The sequence below is a fragment of the Protopterus annectens genome, chromosome 3.part1 (assembly GCF_019279795.1).
Source record: "Protopterus annectens isolate FY-2018-M chromosome 3.part1, PAN1.0, whole genome shotgun sequence".
NCBI classification, from domain to species: Eukaryota; Metazoa; Chordata; order Ceratodontiformes; family Protopteridae; genus Protopterus; species Protopterus annectens.
In genome coordinates this window covers 1,034,592,933-1,034,611,106 of record NC_056732.1, presented here as the reverse complement: position 1 = coordinate 1,034,611,106, position 18,174 = coordinate 1,034,592,933, and the positions used below count along the sequence as shown (strand labels likewise).

The 18,174-nt window shown below is 45.0% G+C and overlaps 1 protein-coding gene across 2 annotated transcripts in view; it reads right to left on the bottom strand.

The window, feature by feature from the left end:
- Positions 1–18,174, bottom strand: part of PTPN2 (protein tyrosine phosphatase non-receptor type 2) — a 2,647,405-nt gene that overhangs the window by 2,253,842 nt on the left and 375,389 nt on the right. For both annotated transcript variants that reach the window (XM_044067190.1, XM_044067189.1), the window contains exon 2: positions 3,767–3,857. In XM_044067190.1, the coding sequence (XP_043923125.1) occupies positions 3,767–3,857 (91 nt within the window). The remainder of the gene's footprint in view (positions 1–3,766; positions 3,858–18,174) is intronic.

Here is an 18,174-nt window from a genome sequence, read left to right as displayed (position 1 = left end):
GTGGTTAGTTTTTAGTTAACTGATCCAGCATAAACTCTTGGTATTGTATCATGTGAAACTGACAGTTTAAAGCTCTAGCTGAGAGAGTAGCTGAAGTGTAGACCTTTTACCCCATCTGTCTAATGACCTTGCTTCCCTTTCAGAAGGAATAGGGTTTTAGCTATGGTCATGCTACTGCCTTGGGGCCCTGGGATATAGTTTCTGGGTCTGCAAGTGGAGCGTTGTAAAGGTGGTGATGAGTATCTGGCACCCTGTAAAATCTGTCTGGTTTGGCAGGGGCTGGGGGTAAGAATCTGGAGCGGAGCAAACATCATTGAAAGCATCATCCACCACAGAGAGAACAGGGGGTATAGCTAAGGGCCTGTGCTGTGGGAGGTGCAGAAAGGTCCTAAGTCTTTTTCTGGAGTCTGAAAAATCCTGTTGCTGCCATTGGAACTGTTCTCGCATGGCATGCAAGGTTTCCCCAAAGGAGAATTCTTCTGGTGGGGAAGCAGCTGGGATGGATTCTTCAGCATCAGAATCTTCAAAATTGGAGAGGGAGCCTCTGGCTGGTCAGTTATGTCTGATTCATCAGCAGAATCATCAGAGGACACTGGCTCGGGGGGCTCTGCCCTAGGTCTCTTCTCTGGGGGCTGAGAGGCCCTGTCAGGGTGAGATTGAGATCCTCTAATTAAAGAAATTAAATCTTCTGCCAAAGTAAGCATTTGAGAACTAGAAGAGGGCCTGGATGGGGGTGGTTTAACAGGCACTGTTTTAGTAGTCTTGGCTGCTTTAGCCCTGGCGAAGGCCTTAATGGACATGGCTGCTGGAGGCCTAGCAGCACCACGTGCTGGGGTAGAAACATCCAAGGGATGGTGTCTGATAAGTCAACCACCGTAGTGGGTAAAATTTCTGAAGTCGTTTCAAGAGTTGTAGCAGGGGCCTCAGTTGTAGGAATAGGTTCAGCTGTACTTTCAGTTTTCGGTTTCGCCGAAACCGAGACACTCATGTTTGCTTGACCATGGTTTCGCCGAAACCGCGGATGTCGGTCTTTATCTTTGCGTTTTGCCAGATTGGGTAGTCGGAGGATCCGACGGCATAATGTACGCAAAATCAGAACCGAAAAACTGTTCTGAACTCCGACGCGCCTAAGCCGTCGGTTGAAAGAAGCACAGGCGAACAGGCTGCTACGCCGTGGGCTGGGCCTAAACAAGGCAGACAGTAAGAGTGGAAATCTTTATGAGGTATTTGTTTCCCACAGTTTAAACAATTGTTAACTTTTTCTGACATCGGCTGAGGCAAGAAAGAGTCCCCAACGGGTACTTAGCTTTAGAAGTCTTCAAGTAGTATTCGGTGAAGTAATCTCTGGATCCGACCGACCGGCACTTGCGAACAGCTTCTGCTTCGCCACGCGCAAGAAAGACTGAGGAAAATGGCGTCGGCTGATGCCTTTATACCCGAAGACCAACAGAGATGACGTCGGGTGGAGTGCGACATCAGCCGAAGCCGGACCCGGACTTTGGAATCCGGCCGACTGAAGGGCTGCCTGACGACAGGACAACCCACTTGTTATGACTGCAGATGCATCCATGAAGGACATTGGGCCCTGAATAAATGGGAATGAGTTTCTGGGACCCTGTAATACCTGTCTGGCTTGGCTGGAGCAGGAGGAAGAAAATCAGGGGTAGCACTAGAGTCAGAATACAAATCATCCAGAACATCAAGTACAGGAAGAATAGCTAAGGGCCTGTGCTGAGGCTTCTTAAGGAAAGTCCTAAGGCGTTTCCTAGAATCAGAGTATTACTGACCCTGCCACTTGAAATGTTCCCTCATGGTGTGCAGAACTTCCCCAAAAGAAATATCCTCAGGAGGGGAGGCCGAAGGTATGGAGTCTTCTGCATCCGAGTTCTCATAGGTCTGGAAGAGCTCTTCCTGGCTATCAGAGTGGACAGAGCCCTCAGAGTCTTCATCTGAAAGAGTAGGGTCAGAAGGTTCAACCCGGGGCCTTTTATCAGGAGGAGGCTGGGATGCTCTCTCAGGATGGGCCTGCGAACCTCTAATCATGGAAATTAAATCAGCAGCCATGGACATAATTTGTGTCTCCGGAGTCGGCTGAGGTAAGGATTTGGAAGTAATATGCTTTGTTTTGCTAGCTGCCTTGGCCCTAGTGTAGGCCTTAATAGACATGGCCATAGGAGGCCTAGCAGCTCCACGTGCAGGAGTGACCTTGTCTACAGCAATGGTCTCGGGCATTTCCTCGGTTTCGGTATCCGGAGGAAAGTCTATAACTGGCGTCGGAGTAATGTCTGGAATCGAAGTAGTCGGCAATGCGGTGTCTTCGGTTCGGAGCGGTGGAGAGACCATCTCAGAGGGAACCGGAGCACTCGCGGTAGGTTTTGGCGTGGAGTCGGAGGTAGACGCGGGCCGAGGATGTCGGTCCCGGTCTTTTCGCTTTTTGGGAGTTTGCGATGTCGGGAGATCCGACGGCATGGTGTAAGCAAATTTTTCGCCGAAAAAATCTTCAGTGAACTCCGCCCAGCGCCTGAGAGTGCGCTTGTTGAAGCGAGCACAGGCTACACAGGCCGAGGCGTCGTGGTCTGGGCCCAGGCAAGGGAGGCAGTAAGAGTGGAAATCCTTATGAGGTATTTGTTTCCCACAAAAAAGACAATTGTTAACTTTTTCAGTAATTTCTGACATCGGCTGAGGCAAGAAAAGGTCCCCAATGGGGTACTTAGCTTTTTTGATGACTTCGGTATCGTAGAATACAGGAGCTGACTGACCAGCACTTGCGAACCGCTTCGGCTTCGGGCACCGCGCGGCAAGAAAGACTGAAGAAAATGGCGTCGGCTGATGCTTATGTACTCCAGCCGCTCTGACGTCGGAGAGAAATGCGACATCAGCCGACGTCGGACCCAGACTTTGGAATCCGGCCGACCGAGGGCTGCCTGAGGCAGGACAACCCACATGTTATGACTGCAGTTGCATTCTTGAAGGACATCTAAACAGGGAGAACTGGAAGACCTGAGGAACCCTGACCCAATTCTGTGAGTTTGTTAAAAGGCTTGGACAGAGGATGAAAAACAATGCTAGGGGAGCTGGTGTTAAGATGGACAATACTGGCAAGACAGGTATTTCAAACATGATCTGAAATGACAAAACCAATGCTAGATGCCAGAGCTGCATGAATGAATGCTAAGGTTAATGGTAAGGGGAGCCAAATCACTAGTACCAGCTCATTTCAAGATGAAACAAACAAATTACGTAAGAGAAAATGAGAGAAAAACATCATGCACCAGTCTTTGAAAAACAAAGCAAAATGAGCTAAAATAAGACAAGGTAACCTGCAGCTGTGATAAACAAACCATGGCGGCAAAGAAGAACTGAAGAGTATAGCATGCATTGGGCATGATGGGAAGAGTTCTTTAAAGCTTGAAAATTTTAATCTGTTAACCAGTCTTACTGCCCGCTGCATCAGTCATGTGATAAGAAGAAAGTTCAGGTCATCTGTTCAATTTCATGTAACATCTCAGATACAGCTGTTGATATGAACTCTAACAGGGACCAACCTTCCCCTTACCCAGATTACTCTAAAACTAGATGTTCTGGGGAAAGGCAGTCCAAAATTCTCGGTCTGTCAATGAGTGGCAACTAAGCCAACCAAAAGGAAAGCTGAACTCAAAATATGGCAGAGAAGACATACATGGATGAAACTATGTCAAGATGTAGCCAAAAGATCTTATACAAAATCTACAATTTTTCTAATGTAAGAAAGGAAAATGATACTCACATGGACTAACATCTCTGTATCTATTTCGGCTTTGATTTTCTGGATTCCTTGCTATTTTATTTGAAAAGTTATTTGACTTGTTTCTAATTTCCTGTTAAAAAAAAAAAAAAAAAAAAAGCACATACATCAAATCTGAGAGTTAATGAAGTTTGCTAGCTTTGAGCATTTTTTTATCACAATGCTTCAAAAAGTACAGTTTTGTACCTACCATAAATGTAGATGTCCGATAGGTATGCATCTGCAGTCATAACATATGGGTTGTCCTGCCTCAGGCAGCCCTTCGGTCGGCCGGATTCCAAAGTCTGGGTCTGGCCTCGGCTGATGTTGCACTTTCCCCGACGTCATAGCTTCTGGGGTATAAAGGCATCAGCCGACGCCATTTTCCTCAGTGTTTCTTGCCCCAGATGCCAGGTGCCCTCTAGGAAGGCTAAATTTGGATAAATGTTGAATGTTCCAAACAGTAGCAAAAAATATATATACATATATACAAACAAACAAACAAATACACCATAACAGATTCCCCCAGCTAGCTGAAAGAGGGGTAAGCACCCTAGGAATACCACAGAGGGGAAGGAGGGTGGGTAATCCTGACTGCAGATGCATACCTATCGGACATCTACATTTATGGTAGGTACAAAACTGTACTATGTCCTTCAAGGATGCATCTGCAGTCATAACATATGGGTAGAATACCATAGCCAAACTGGGGGAGGAGGTACTAAGATAAGGATGGTGTAGTTAAGATCCCCTGTAAAACTGCAGTTGCAAAGCCTGCTCGGGATCTGGAGTATAAAGGTAGATTATAATGCTTGGCAAATGTATGCACGGAGCTCCAAGTAGCAGCTTCTAAAATGTCCTTGGTAGCCACCCCTCGTAGAAAAGCTGTAGTGGTGGCTGTGGCCCTTGTGGAATGAGGCCTGATATGTTCAGGAGCTGTCTTTCCATGAAAAGAGTAGCAAAAGCAAATGCAATTTCCTATCCATTTTGAAATTGTCTGCTTGGAAATTGCTTTTCCTTGCACCCCAGTTGCATAGGCTACAAAAAGTTGGTCAGTTTTTCTGCTAGTTTTAGTTCTGTCCAGATAGTAGCGTAGTTGTCTGTGTATATCCAAGGAGTGCAAGTGTTTCTCTCCTTTGTTCTGTGGGTTAGGGAAGAACGTAGGCAAATGAATGGCTTGGTTCAAGGATACCCTGGATACCACCTTTGGCATGAAAGTTGGATTGGTTCTCAGAGACACTCTATCCTGGTGAAAAATAATGAAAGGCTGCACTGCCATTAATGCCTATAGCTCGGATACTCTTCTTGCTGAAGTGATTGCCAGAAGGAAAGCAGTTTTCCAAGATAAAAACTGTAAGTCTGCTGATGCTGCTGGTTCAAAAGGAGGTAGTGTCAATTTTTCCAGCACAAAATTGAGATCCCATGCAGGTAGAGGGGGTCTCCTTGGAGGTTTAACATTTTTGATCCCTCTCAGAAATTGTCTGAGTAGAGGGTGAGAGAAGAAAGGAGGATCCATATTGTATTCTGCTGAAATTGCTGAAGCATGAATCTTAATGGAAGAGTAAGACAGGCCATTGTGGAACAATTCTGCTAAGTATTCTAGGATGTGTGCTAGGTTTGCCACTGTAACATCTGTGCCCTTTGATGTGCTCCAAATGAGGAATCTCTTCCATTTAGCAGAGTATGCTTTCCTTGTGGAGGGTCTGCGAGACTCCAGGATAATGTCCTTGACCCTCTGAGATAAGAAAGTTTGGTTTTAAGCAATTTTCCAGGCAGTTAGTTGCAGAGTTTTCAAGTTTGGATGCAGGGTCTTGAAATTGTTCTGCGTTAGAAGAAGAGGCCATAGGGGTAGAGGCCATGAGTTCGCCTGAGACATGTTTTTCAGTAGCGGATACCAGTGTTGTCTTGGCCAGTCCGGAGCTATTAGTATCACCTTTGGCTGTTCCTCCCTGATCTTCAGAAGAACCTTGTACATCAATGGGAGAGGTGGGAATGCATACACTATTAGGGCATTCCAGCTGAAAGAGAGAGAGTCCACCCTCCAGGCTTGTGGGTGGTATGTCCTTGAGCAGAATTTCTTCAGTTGGTGGTTGAGAGGGGAGGCGAACATGTCTATCTCTGGCAATCCCCATTTCTTTGTTATGAGTTTGAAGATGTCTGGATGCAGCATCCATTCTTGAGCATCCGTGGTAGTCCTGCTTAAGCTGTCTGCTAGTGAATTCTCTTTTCCTGGTACAAATATGGCCTGCAGCTGGATATTGAGATTCAGGCCTAGGTTCCACAGATCCATTGCCATCCAGCATAGAGGGTAGGAATGCGTGCCTCCCTGTTTGTTTATGTACCACATGACCGTGGTGTTGTCCGTCCTTATCAGCAGATGTCCTTGCTGGAGGAATGGTTTGAATGCCTCGATTGCATGCTTCACTGCCAGCATCTCCTTTTGGTTTATGTGCAAGTTTAGCTGTCCTTGAGACCATAGGCCTTGGATACATTTGTCCTCCATGTGTGCTCCCCATTTTAGGTCTGAGGCGTCCGTGGTGATGTTCTGCCTTGGTTTTGGTTTCGTGAAAGGCAACCCTTTGTTGGACTGGCAGGCCTGAGCCCACCACAGGAATTCCTTTTGAAGGCATGGAATGATTGGTATCATGGTTTCTAGACTGTGTCTGTGTTGAGACCATACATTCCTTAGGTACCATTGTAATTTTCTCATATGCAGCCTGGCATGTGGGATCAAGATTATGCAGGATGCCATGAAACCCAGGGCCTGCAGGACTTTCCTTGCAGTAAGCTGAGTTTGTCTTGTCAAAGTCATGAAATAATCTGGAAGTTTTTTTTGTTTTTCTTCTGTGAGAAAAGCCATCTGAGTTATTGTGTCCAGATCTGCACCCAAAAAGGTTATCCTTTGGGATGGCACTAGTCTTGACTTTTGGATGTTGACTGTGTATCCCAAGGCCTGTAGCAGGCGTATGACATAGGCCAAATCCTTTATCAATTTTGTCTTGTTGTCCGCTTGTATTAGGCAGTCGTCCAGGTATGGGTAGATTTGAATTCCCTGAAGTCTGCAATGTGCAATTACTGATGCCAGGCATTTCGTGAATACTCTGGGCGCAGTAGATAAGCCAAAGGGCAATGCTGAGAATTGATAATGCTCTGATCCTGCAAGAAATCTGAGGTGTCTTCTGCAATCTGGTCAGATAGGGACGTGCAGGTATGCCTCCTTGAGATCTAGAGTCACCAGCCAAGTCTCCTTGCCCAGCATGGGAAGAAGTTGCTGTAGGGTCAGCATTTTGAATTTTGGTACAATGAGAAATGTGTTCAGTGCGGACAAGTCGAGAATAGGCCTCCATTGGTTTTCTTTTCTTGGTACAAGGAATAGTCTGGAGTAAAATCCTTGGCCTTGTTCCATAGATGGTACCCTTTCTATCGCTTTCATCTGAAGTAAATTTTTGATTTGTCTTAAAAGCCTCTGGCTTCTGATTTGGTGGTAGGTTTGGCATTCCGCTCTTTTTTGGTAAAGTGTGGAAGTGAAACCTGTATCCTTTGTCTATTGTTTGCAATGTCCATGTGTCCTTTGTAATGCAATGCCAGTTTTTGAGAATAAAGCCAGCTTTCCGCCCAAGGGAGCTTCCAGTTGTTCCCTGGTAGGCGGAATCAGTCTCAAGTCATTGTGTCTGTCCTGTGCTAGTGGTTGTAGTTGCAGCTGTGGCAGTACTCCTCTGGTTGTCAGGCTGCCACTGACGGCCCCTATAGGCACCTTTTGATTGACCTCTGCCTCGAGGGCGTCTATTCCTGCCTCTCTGTGCTCTGGAGGTGTCTGGAAAGGACCAATTCTTGGAAGGCCAGTTTCTGCTGAACCTCGGAGGTTGGACCTGTAGAAATTCCTTTACTGTTTGCACAGATTTAGCTTTTTCTTCCACCTTCTTTAGAATCTCCTGTGCAGGGGAGCCAAATAAACTTTGTTTCTCCATTGGAGCATCTAAGAGCTTAGCCTTGACATGGTCTGGCAGGGATTGCTCTTTTAGCCAGGCATGCCTATGAATTACTGCCCCAGTCATAGCTGATCTAAAGGAAGCCTCCAGTGCATCATAGCCACATTTTAAGAAATGATTACTGACCTGCTGAGAGTTGTGTACCAAATCCTGAAGGGATTTACGGTCTAAAGGTTCAGGAGAAGAAAGTTTCTTATTCAGCTGATCTAACAAATATTCTTGGTACTGTATCATATGGAATTGACAGTTTAAAGCCCTGGCAGAAAGAGTAGCAGATGTATAAACCTTTTACCCCATCTCTAATGCTCTAGACTCTCTGTCAGAGGGTAGGGATTTTTGGCAGTGGCAGCTGCAACACCTTTTGGGCCCTGTGAAATAGTTTCTGGATCTGCAGCATGGGCTTTATACAGGTGGAAGTGAGAGTCCGGGACCCTGTAATATCTGTCAGGTTTGGCAGGGGCCGGAGGAAGAGAATCAGGTGCAGAACTAACATCATTATACACATCATCAATTACAGTTAGCACTGGTGGTATGGCTAAGGGCCTATGCTGGGGCAAATGTAAAAAAGTCCTTAGCCTTTTTCTCGAATCAGAAAAATCCTGACCCTGCCATTGAAAGTGTTCCCTCATAGAGTGCAAGGTCTCCCCAAAGGAAAATTCTTCAGGAGGGAAGGCAGAAGGGATAGAATCTTCAGCATCTGAATCCTCATAAGGAGAATAGGCCCCTTCTTGATGGTCTGACAAATCAGATCCATCCGTGGAGTAATCAGAGGAGACAGGTTCAGAGGGTTCAGTCCTAGGCCTTTTGTCTGGTGGTGGTTGGGAGGCCCTGTCTGGGTGAGGTTGGGAGCCCCTAATCAAGGATATCAGGTCCTCAGCAAGACTGAGAATCTGAGAACTTGAGGAAGGCCTCTGAGAAGTAGATTTGGTAGGTAAAGCTTTTGAAAGTTTGGCAGCTTTAGCCCTGGAGAAGGTCTTAATAGACATAGAAGCTGGGGGCCTAGCTGCCCCACGTGCAGGTGTAGATATGTCCAATGGAATGGTGTCGGACAAATCTTGAGTGCTAGCTTCGGTAGGGATTTCTGAAGCCGACTCAGCCGGGGCCTCTGTGGCCTCGGTTGTCGGAGGTAAGGTTTCTGTCGTAGGAAGAACTGAGGGCTCGGTTTCAGCCGAAACCGAGACACTTGCGGTAGGCCTAGCCGTGGTTTCAGCCAAAACCGCGGGCCGCGAGTGTCGGTCCTTTTCCCTGCGTTTTTTGGCCAAATGCGTAGTCGGAGTCTCCGATGGCATTTTATATGCAAAAGCGGATCCGAAAAATTCTTCTGCAAACTCTGACCGACGTCTAAGAGTCCATCGGTTGAAGGAGGCACAGGCTAAACAAGCTGATACGTCGTGGTCTGGGCCTAAGCAGGGAAGGCAGTAAGAATGGAAATCCTTATGAGGTATTTGTTTCCCACAAGTTAAACAATTATTTACTTTGTCTGACATCGGCTGAGGCAAGAAAGAGTCCCCAACGGGGTACTTAGCTTTTTTCGAAGTATTCGGTAGCTGAAATCTCTGGATCTGACCGACCGGCACTTGCGAACAGCTTCTGCTTCGGGCACCACGCGGCAAGAAAGACGGGGAAAATGGCATCGGCTGATGCCTTTATACCCCAGAAGCTATGACGTCAGGGAAAGTGCGACATCAGCCGAGGCCAGACCCAGACTTTGGAATCCGGCCGACCGAAGGGCTGCCTGAGGCAGGACAACCCATATGTTATGACTGCAGATGCATCCTTGAAGGACATCAAAAAAAAAACAACTTGCTGCACTACTACACTACTATCAGTCGAGTCAAATTTAAGGAATTAATAGATAAAGTGATATGCATTTGACACTTCCAAAGCAATACAAATATACTATTAAAGCTAGAACAAGATAAATGTTATTGTGCATTAATAAAGTAACATTTCTTACAGCTGAAATACACATTTAACAATTTCTGAGAATGAGGAATTACAGCCACTGACATATACCCCTATAATCAGGGCTTAACATATGAAACTTTCCAGCTCATCAGTCACAGAGAAAGCACAGTTGTGCACACTTACCATAAATGTAGATGTTCGAGTGTATTCACTGTTGCAGTCATCACACTTGGGTTATCTGCCTGCAGGTAGCTCTCAGTTGGCCTGAATACCAGAGACTTAGTACTTCTGCATCGGTTGCTGTTGCTCCAGAACTGACGTCAGGTTGTCAGTAGTATAAAGTAAGGCAGTCAATGCCATTACATCAGGTGTTCTAATGGATTCCTCTGTATCTGAATCCTCATAAGCAGATAAAGGCATGTCTTCATATTCAGAAACCTCAGAGTCGTTGGATTCTTGGTCTGTTAAAGCTGCTGGGGACAGGTCTCTTTTTCTCTTAGCAGGGGAAGGCTGGTTTCCTCTAATCAGCATAATCAGGTCTTCTGCCATTTTAAGTATTTGATGTTGTGACAAGGAAGCAGGTGCTTGAGTTTGGGTCGTCTTTTTTTAGGCTAGCTCCTACTCTAGGCCTTAGAAACTCTGTAGTTTTAGACAGAACTGAAGACGCGAAAGAAGTAATCGGTTTGTGTCGAATATCGGTAGTGCGAAGAACTTCAACGGAAGCCAGTGCCTGCACAGCGGCTCCGGACCCATCCAAGGTAGAGACATCAGCAGGTTCCATAGTCAAAAAACAGTCTTGCGGCATACCGGACTCCGAACAGGTCTCGGCAGTGGCCTGCGAATACAGTGAAGCAGGCATCAGGGGCTTCAAAAGCGCTTCACTGAGTATCGGCAAACTGGCAACTAGCTTAACAGAAGCGTCATCGGCAGTTTTGGACCTGTGCGGTCTGTCTCTGCCTTTATCCTTACGTTTTTTTGAAAGATCGGTAGTCAGATGGCTTACCGAAGCCATTTTAGAATACGGAGATCAAGAACGAAAGTATTTAGCGACAATAAGGGCCCGACGACGAATAGTGCGGGCGCTGAACAAAGCACAAAACCGACAGAGAGGTATGTTGTGGTCTGGGCCTAAACAGGAGACGCAGTAAGAATGGAAATCTCGGTGTGGTATTTGCTTTCCACAGGCGAGACAATTGTTAACTTTTTCTGACATCGGTTAGAGCAAGAAAAAAAGATGCCCCGTGGGGTACTTAGCGTTAGAAGACTTCAGGATGATTCAATTCGGAAATGAAAACTCAGGTAGTGGCCGACTGGCACTCGTGCAAACTGCTTCTGTTTCAGGCTCCATGGCAAGAAACACTGATGTAATGTCGTCGGCTGCCTGTTTTTATATCCCTGATGATCTGACGTCAGTCCTGGAGCGACAGCAACCGACGCAGAAGTACTAAGTCTCTGGTATTCGGGCTGACTGAGGGCTACCTGCAGGCAGATAACCCAAGTGTGATGACTGCATCAGTGAAACACAAAGAACATCACATTTTTTTTAAAAAAGAAGGGACCTTAGCAAGATGAGGGAGGACTTTATGAAACATCTAAATACACCTCAAACGTGACTAATTCCAGTCAAAGAATTTAAAATGCTGTTTTCATATTTCTAATATATATTTTATGGTTTACCTTTAAAACTGCGTATTGCAGAAGGGTGAACAGAACACTTCTGAAAGGCAGTCTGCAAGGTTTGCAAACGCCGAATGGAAAAAGGTTTGAATGAGCAAATGCACAGTGAGATTCGCTCATTGCACATTCGGCATTCAGGAGCAGATTGCACTATAGTGGGGATCGGGAAATGGTTCCTTCCCTACTGTACTGCGATCTCTGAGTTAGAATAATAAAGAAGGGAGGGGGGGGGGGGCGCACCCCCCGCCCCAACATTCATGTTCAAAAAACAGAGAATCTGCTGTTTGATTTGCTGTTTTCGAACATGAAGTTTTGTCGACATTTTCAGTTTTGTGGTTTCCAGTAGCTCATATGAGCGCTCGAACCAGAGTGATTCATGGTTTTAAAGGTAAACCATATTTTAATATGTACTTTCTGCTTCCACACCTGTTAACCATCAATCCCATTCCCCCTACTAATCTTGAACCCACTAATTACCCCCACCATTCAGGGAGTCCTTAGTGCAGAAGAAATAGCTGACCTGAGGAGGGGGTAATCATTCAGGTTGTCATGGAAGTAACAAGTGCCTTTACATACGAGTGTCAGCAGTGAAGGCATTTCTATAACTAGGCCCTTATCCAAATGCTGGTGGCTAACGAGTGCCTTTGTCACCATGCAGGAGTAGTATACTTTCCCTCTGGGTGCAAGCATTCCCACCACATGCTAATGACAGCTACCATTACCTGTCAGGTAAGCCAAGCCCATTTCCCCAGTTAATGCCAGTAGCTTCATTGTCTGCAAACCTCTGCTTGTATGTGAAGAAGCAGCCTAGAGGACCCACTCCTCTAGGACAGATGAGTTGGCACTAGCTGCTCACTCTTACCTGCCTCTTATGGTTAAGTTGTCTGGGCCACAGTCAAAGCTTTAGTCCTCTATGCTGGAGTCAGGCATTCTCTACACTACTTTAGACATTAAGCAATTTATTGTTCTGAAGGTTGGTGTTATGAATGTGCAGCACTGTCATTCTAGCTATCTGGCAGCAGTTAGCAATTTTAGTCAGCATTATCCTTGATATATTTCCCAGAATGGCACAGTGAAAAAAGCCAGCACCTCAGCCGTAGCACTTCCCACCAGAGACGTTTTTAGAGAAAGAATTCTGCAAGCAAGCTGAATGCTTCACATCAGTAAGCTAAAATAGCAGTCACTGTTACTGTCCAATTTATTACCTAGACTTGTAATTTCATTACCCTTTTCAGCCTTCTCCTTCCACTTTCCCTCTAGATGACCTGTCATTTCTCTCTCTCTCTCTCTGCAAATATGTATGAATTATGTTGCTGGATGCCTTATCATCATTTGTAAGACAGCACTATTTTGAGATCTCACCTTTTCATTTCCCTGGACAGTGCTCTTTGCTCCAGAGGGCGAATATTACTGGTTCATTAACAGGACGGTGGGGTGCTTCATTTCTCTTTCTTGTATGCCCCAAGTATTAAAGCTTTTGTTCTTTCAAAAGTAACCTACTTATCCTTTTAATCTCAATTAAAAACTTAAATCTGCCCCTCTAAAGGACTCTGGTCCTGACTATCACTACTCTTAATATGCTCTACTGTCACACATTCCTTCACATTACTGCTTTTCATTAACAAAGCACTATCACATATATTTCCTTATCTAAACGCTCTTCTTTATGACCTCAAATCCTCACTTGCCCTCTTTAAGTAGGCAAAGCAGAAGTGCTCTGTGCCTGTTGTACAGAGAAACACCTTACCCTCTATATCAGACCATAAGGAAAGACTTCATACAGAGAGGTTCTATTCCATTGGGGATCGAAGGTATTCTACAGGGACCACAAGTGCTCTCAATCCCAGTCCGTTAAGTTGAAAATTACTTAATATATTACACCTCAGCTTCAGGCATTAGAGTAGTCCCTTTGACAGTAGGTACCTTTTCTGCCCTTTCATTTCTTTAACATGTTTTCCTTTCTTCACCCCTGCATTGCATTGGTGGAATCAATACTACAGGAGTCACTAGATGTGTTCTGTTGCAATGTCTTGCTAACCTTTATCACTTCTTACTTTCTACTGTTCCTACTGATATCAATCTGGGAGAGGACTCCAAGGCTCAAGTTATTTATTTACTGCCTTAAACATTCTCTGTTGTGTTTCTCATACAAGCTCTGTACTGTTCTTTTAGATAATTCCCCAGAACTTTACATATACCATCTAGCTGTGTCTGCCCCTGTGCCTTACACAGTACAGGTATATCAACTAACTTAGTACAATCTGATGTCACCTATTTTCTTAGTCAGGTGCTACATAATTCATGACACTAAACCAATCTTATTTTTTAAAAGCCCATTTTCTACTGCTGATGTTCTCAGGTTTCTCCCACTCACTTTATTTTCAAAAAATCAAAAACAATAGTTTTTATAACAAGACAGTACAGTTGTGTACACTTACCATAAATGTAGAGGTTCAAGTGTATTCACTGTTGCAGTCATTACATTTGGGTAATCTGCTGGCAGGTTGCCCTCAGTCGGCCTGAATTCCAAAGTCTTGGGTCCTGTGTCGGTTGCTCTCTCCTCTTCTATAACGTCAGGTTGTCAGGGGTATAAAACATGCAGCCGACACCATTTTCTTTAGTTTTTCTTGCCTCCGATGTCAGGTGCCCCCAAAAAGGTAGCAAAAAAAAAAAAAAAAAATATATATATATATATATATATATATATATATATATATATATATACATGCATCAATATAAACGTTACCTTCATCTACAAATAGGTTGTAGAAGATAGAGAAGGAAAGATAAACTCCAGAATGACAGGGGGATGGCGGGAGGGTAACCTGGACTGCAACAGTGAATACACTCGAACATCTACATTTATGGTAAGTGTACACAACTGTACTATGTTCTTCGTGTTTCACTGCTGCAGTCATTACATTTGGGTAGAATCCCAAAGCTATGGTTGGGGGGCTGGAGCTAAACCGCATTAGGAGCGGCTATAAGGCCCTGCAGAACTGCAGTGGCAAAGCCTGCTCTGGATTTAGAGTACAGAGGCAAATGATAATGCTTTGTAAAGGTGTGAACAGAACTCCAAGTAGCAGCCTCTAGAATGTCTTTGGTTGGTACTCCTCTTAGAAAGGCTGCTGAAGTAGCTGCAGCTCTGGTGGAATGAGACCTAATGCCCTTGGGCACAGGTTTACCATGGTGAAAGTAGCAGAAACGGATGCAGTGGCTTATCCACTTTGAAATTGTCTGCTTTGAAATAGCCTTGCCTTCTGATCCTGCAACATATGTCACTAGTAATTGCTCAGTTTTTCTTAGAGCTTTATTCCTGCTTAAGTAGAATCTTAGTTGTCTGTGTACGTCCAAGGAATGCAGAATTCTCTCCCCCTTGTTCAGTGGATTTGGATAAAAGGTTGGCAGATGAATAGTTTGGTTAAGAGCCACACTGGAAACCACCTTAGGCATAAAAGTAGGATTTGTCCTCAGAGAAACCCTGTCTGGGTAAAATATGACAAAAGGCTCTATAGTCATTAGGGCCTGTAGCTCTGAAACTGTTCTTGCTGAAGTAATTGCTAGTAGCAGAGCTGTTTTCCATGATAAGAATGAAGGGATTCACATCCAGATCTAGTGAGGTCATTGTTCCCCTGTACTCTTCACTTATTAGACCAATGCCCCATTCGGGATGTATCGCACCCGACATCTGCAGCAATTGGAGAGACCCCAAAAGTTCCTCACTAAAAGGATAAAGGGACTCCAAAATCTGTCATATGCTGCCAGATTGAAGAAACTCCAGCTCTATTCAGTTGCATACCGTCTGCTCAGAGGTGACATGTGCCTGACATACAAGGCCATGTCCAACCCGGAATTAATGGACATGCTCCACCTCAAAAAATCCAAATCCACCAAAACCACTAGAGCAAGCGACTTAAACCTTAGCACGGATATAAATAGGACGTGCTGGAGGGATAGATTTATCACTCAGAGACTCCCTATGCTGTGGAATAAAATCCCGGTCCATGTGAGGCAGAGCACCTCGCTGGCTCTGTTCAAGAGAAATCTTGACCTGTGGATGGGAGATCGTAGGTTTATCCCGGGAATCATCTCTGTGTCACTGCTGGACAGAGGCACAACAAACTAATGGGCACAGTATTTTTTCATATAAGGGGTGGCGTAAGCCACAAAAATTTGGGCTAGGCTTATAAATGCCTTAGGGCAGATAGCCTAGTATAAACCTATGAACCTATATCAGTGGTAGCAGCTGGTTCAAATGGAGGCAGGGTGAGCTTTTCCAACACATAATTGAGGTCCCATGCAGGCAATGGTGATCTTCTAGGAGGCCTTAAATTTTTGGCTCCTCTAAGATACTGCTTTAGTAAAGGATGAGTAAAGATTGGTGGCTCTGTATCGTAATGAGCCGAGATGGCAGACGCATGGATTTTAATTGATGAGAAAGATAGGCCTTTATCAAGCATCTCAGTTTAGTATTGCAATATCTGAGGAATATTTGGTTCTGCTGTATTAGTTCCTTGTGCTTGATTCCAAGCACAGAATCTCTTCCATTTGTCGGCATAAGATTTTCTAGTACTAGGCCTTCTGGCTTCCAAAATGACATCCATCACAGCTTTACTGAGAGGTGTTGTTTGTATGACTACATGATCAGCCATGCTTGCCAGGTTCAGAGTCTGTAGTTGATTGTGCAGGATCTGATTGTTTTGCTGGGACAGTAATTGTGGTCTTTGAGGCAAGGTCCAAGCTGGGTATTGAGACAAGTTTCTTAGGATTGGGTACCAGTATTGGCAGGGCCAGTCCAGGGCAATTAGTATCATCTTTGGTTTCTCTTGTCTGACTTTTAGGAGGACCTTGGGGAGAAGAGGCAGAGGAGGAAAGGCGTAAACTGATAGGTTTTTCCAACTGAAGGATAGGGCGTCCACTTTCCATGCTCGTCTGTGATAAGTCCTTGTGCAGAATCTTTTCAATTGATAATTTTGAGGAAAGGCAAATAGATCTACGTCTGGGCTCCCCCATTTCTCTGTTATCATGCTGAAGACTTGTGGATTTAGTTTCCACTCGTGAGGGTCCATAAGGTTTCTGCTTAAATCATCTGCCAGAGTGTTTTGTTTTCCTGGCAGGAACTGAGCTTGAAGATGTACTTGGTAGGTCAAAGCTGTGTTCCACAGTGCCATGGCTAATCTGCAGAGGAGGTATGAGTGTGTGCCCCCTTGCTTGTTTATATACCACATGACTGTGGTGTTGTCTTTTATCAGTAGTTGTCCTGGATGAAGTAAGTCCTTGAAGGCTGTTAGGGCATTTTGAACAGCTAGCATCTCTTTCTGGTTGATATGCAGATGCATTTGTTTTGGTGACCATAAGCCCTGAATGCATCTTCCTGCCATGTGGGCCCCCCAGGCATAATCTGATGCATCTGTTATCGTGATTTGGCTGGCAGGGGGTAGAGTGAATGGCCGTCCCATGTTTTGGTAACATGCCTTTGCCCACCATAGAAACTCCTGTTGCATGCAGGGAATGAGAGGAATCATTGTTTCCAGACTGTGAGAATGTTGACTCCATAAACTTTTTAGGTACCATTGAAGTTTCCTCATATGCAGTCTTGCATAGGAATCAGTAGTATGCAGGATGCCATGAAGCCCACAGCCTGCAGATTTGTCTTGCAGAAGACTGGGTTTTTGTTGCCATCAGTTTGAAGTAAGTAGTCAGTTGCCTTTGCTTGTCTGGCATGAGGTAAGCCATCTGGGCAGTTTTATTCAAGCTTGCACCCAGGAATGTTATCTTTTGAGAGGGTACCAGTTGTGATTTCTTTTTGTTTACTGTGTACCCAAGGCATGTTAGAAGCCTTTTCACAAACGCCAGGCATCGAGGAAGAGTGTCCTTATTCTCTGCTTGAATGAGACAGTCATCCAAGTAAGGATATATTTGTATACGTCTTTGTCTGCAAAATGCAATTACTGGTGCCAGGCACTTTGTAAAGACCCTGGGCGCAGTAGATAAGCCAAAGGGCAGTGCAAAGAATTGGTAATGCATTAAGCCAGCCTTGAATCTGAGGTATCTTCTGCACGACTGTCTTACTGGGACGTGCAGGTATGCCTCTTTTAGGTCTAAAGTCACCAGCCAAACATTCTTGCCCAGCATGGGCAGAAGCTGCTGCAAAGTCAGCATTTTGAATTTTGGAATGTCCAAGTATGTGTTCAAAATCGATAAATCCAGTATTGGCCGCCAGGCCTTGTCCTTTCTGGGTACCAAGAACAGTCTTGAGTAAAAACCTTGTCCTTTTTCCTGTTCTGGTACTGTCTGAATGCCCCCCATATCTATGAGGGACATAACCTGTTTCTGTGCCTCTGCCCATTGATTTTTTGGCAGATCTGGCCAACCATATGCCATTGGCAGAGTGTGGAAATGGAATCTGTATCCCTGTGATAAGATGTTTAGTACCCACTTGTCTTGGGTTATTAGCTGCCAATTTTGGGCAAAAAGTGCTAATTTTCCCCCTATTGGTGCTGCCAAAAGATAAGTGCTTGGTGAAGGCATAGGGAAGTCATTGGGATTGCTTTCTGTAGGTTTGCACTTTATCTCCTCCAGATTTGGAGGTGGAAGCGCCCCATTGCTTTGACCTGTATGAATCTTGTGCCTGGTATCTGGAATCTTTAGGGCGTCTGGATTTGCCCCTTTGAGCTCTGTCTGACACAGGAAAGGACCAACTTTTTGGTAGGCCAGTGTCTACTGAATCTTGGTGGCTGCACTTGTAAGAAGTCTTTAACAGTTTGCGTAGACTTAGCTTTGTCTTCCATTTTCTTTAAAACCTCTTCTGCCTTAATACCAAACAGAGAATCATGC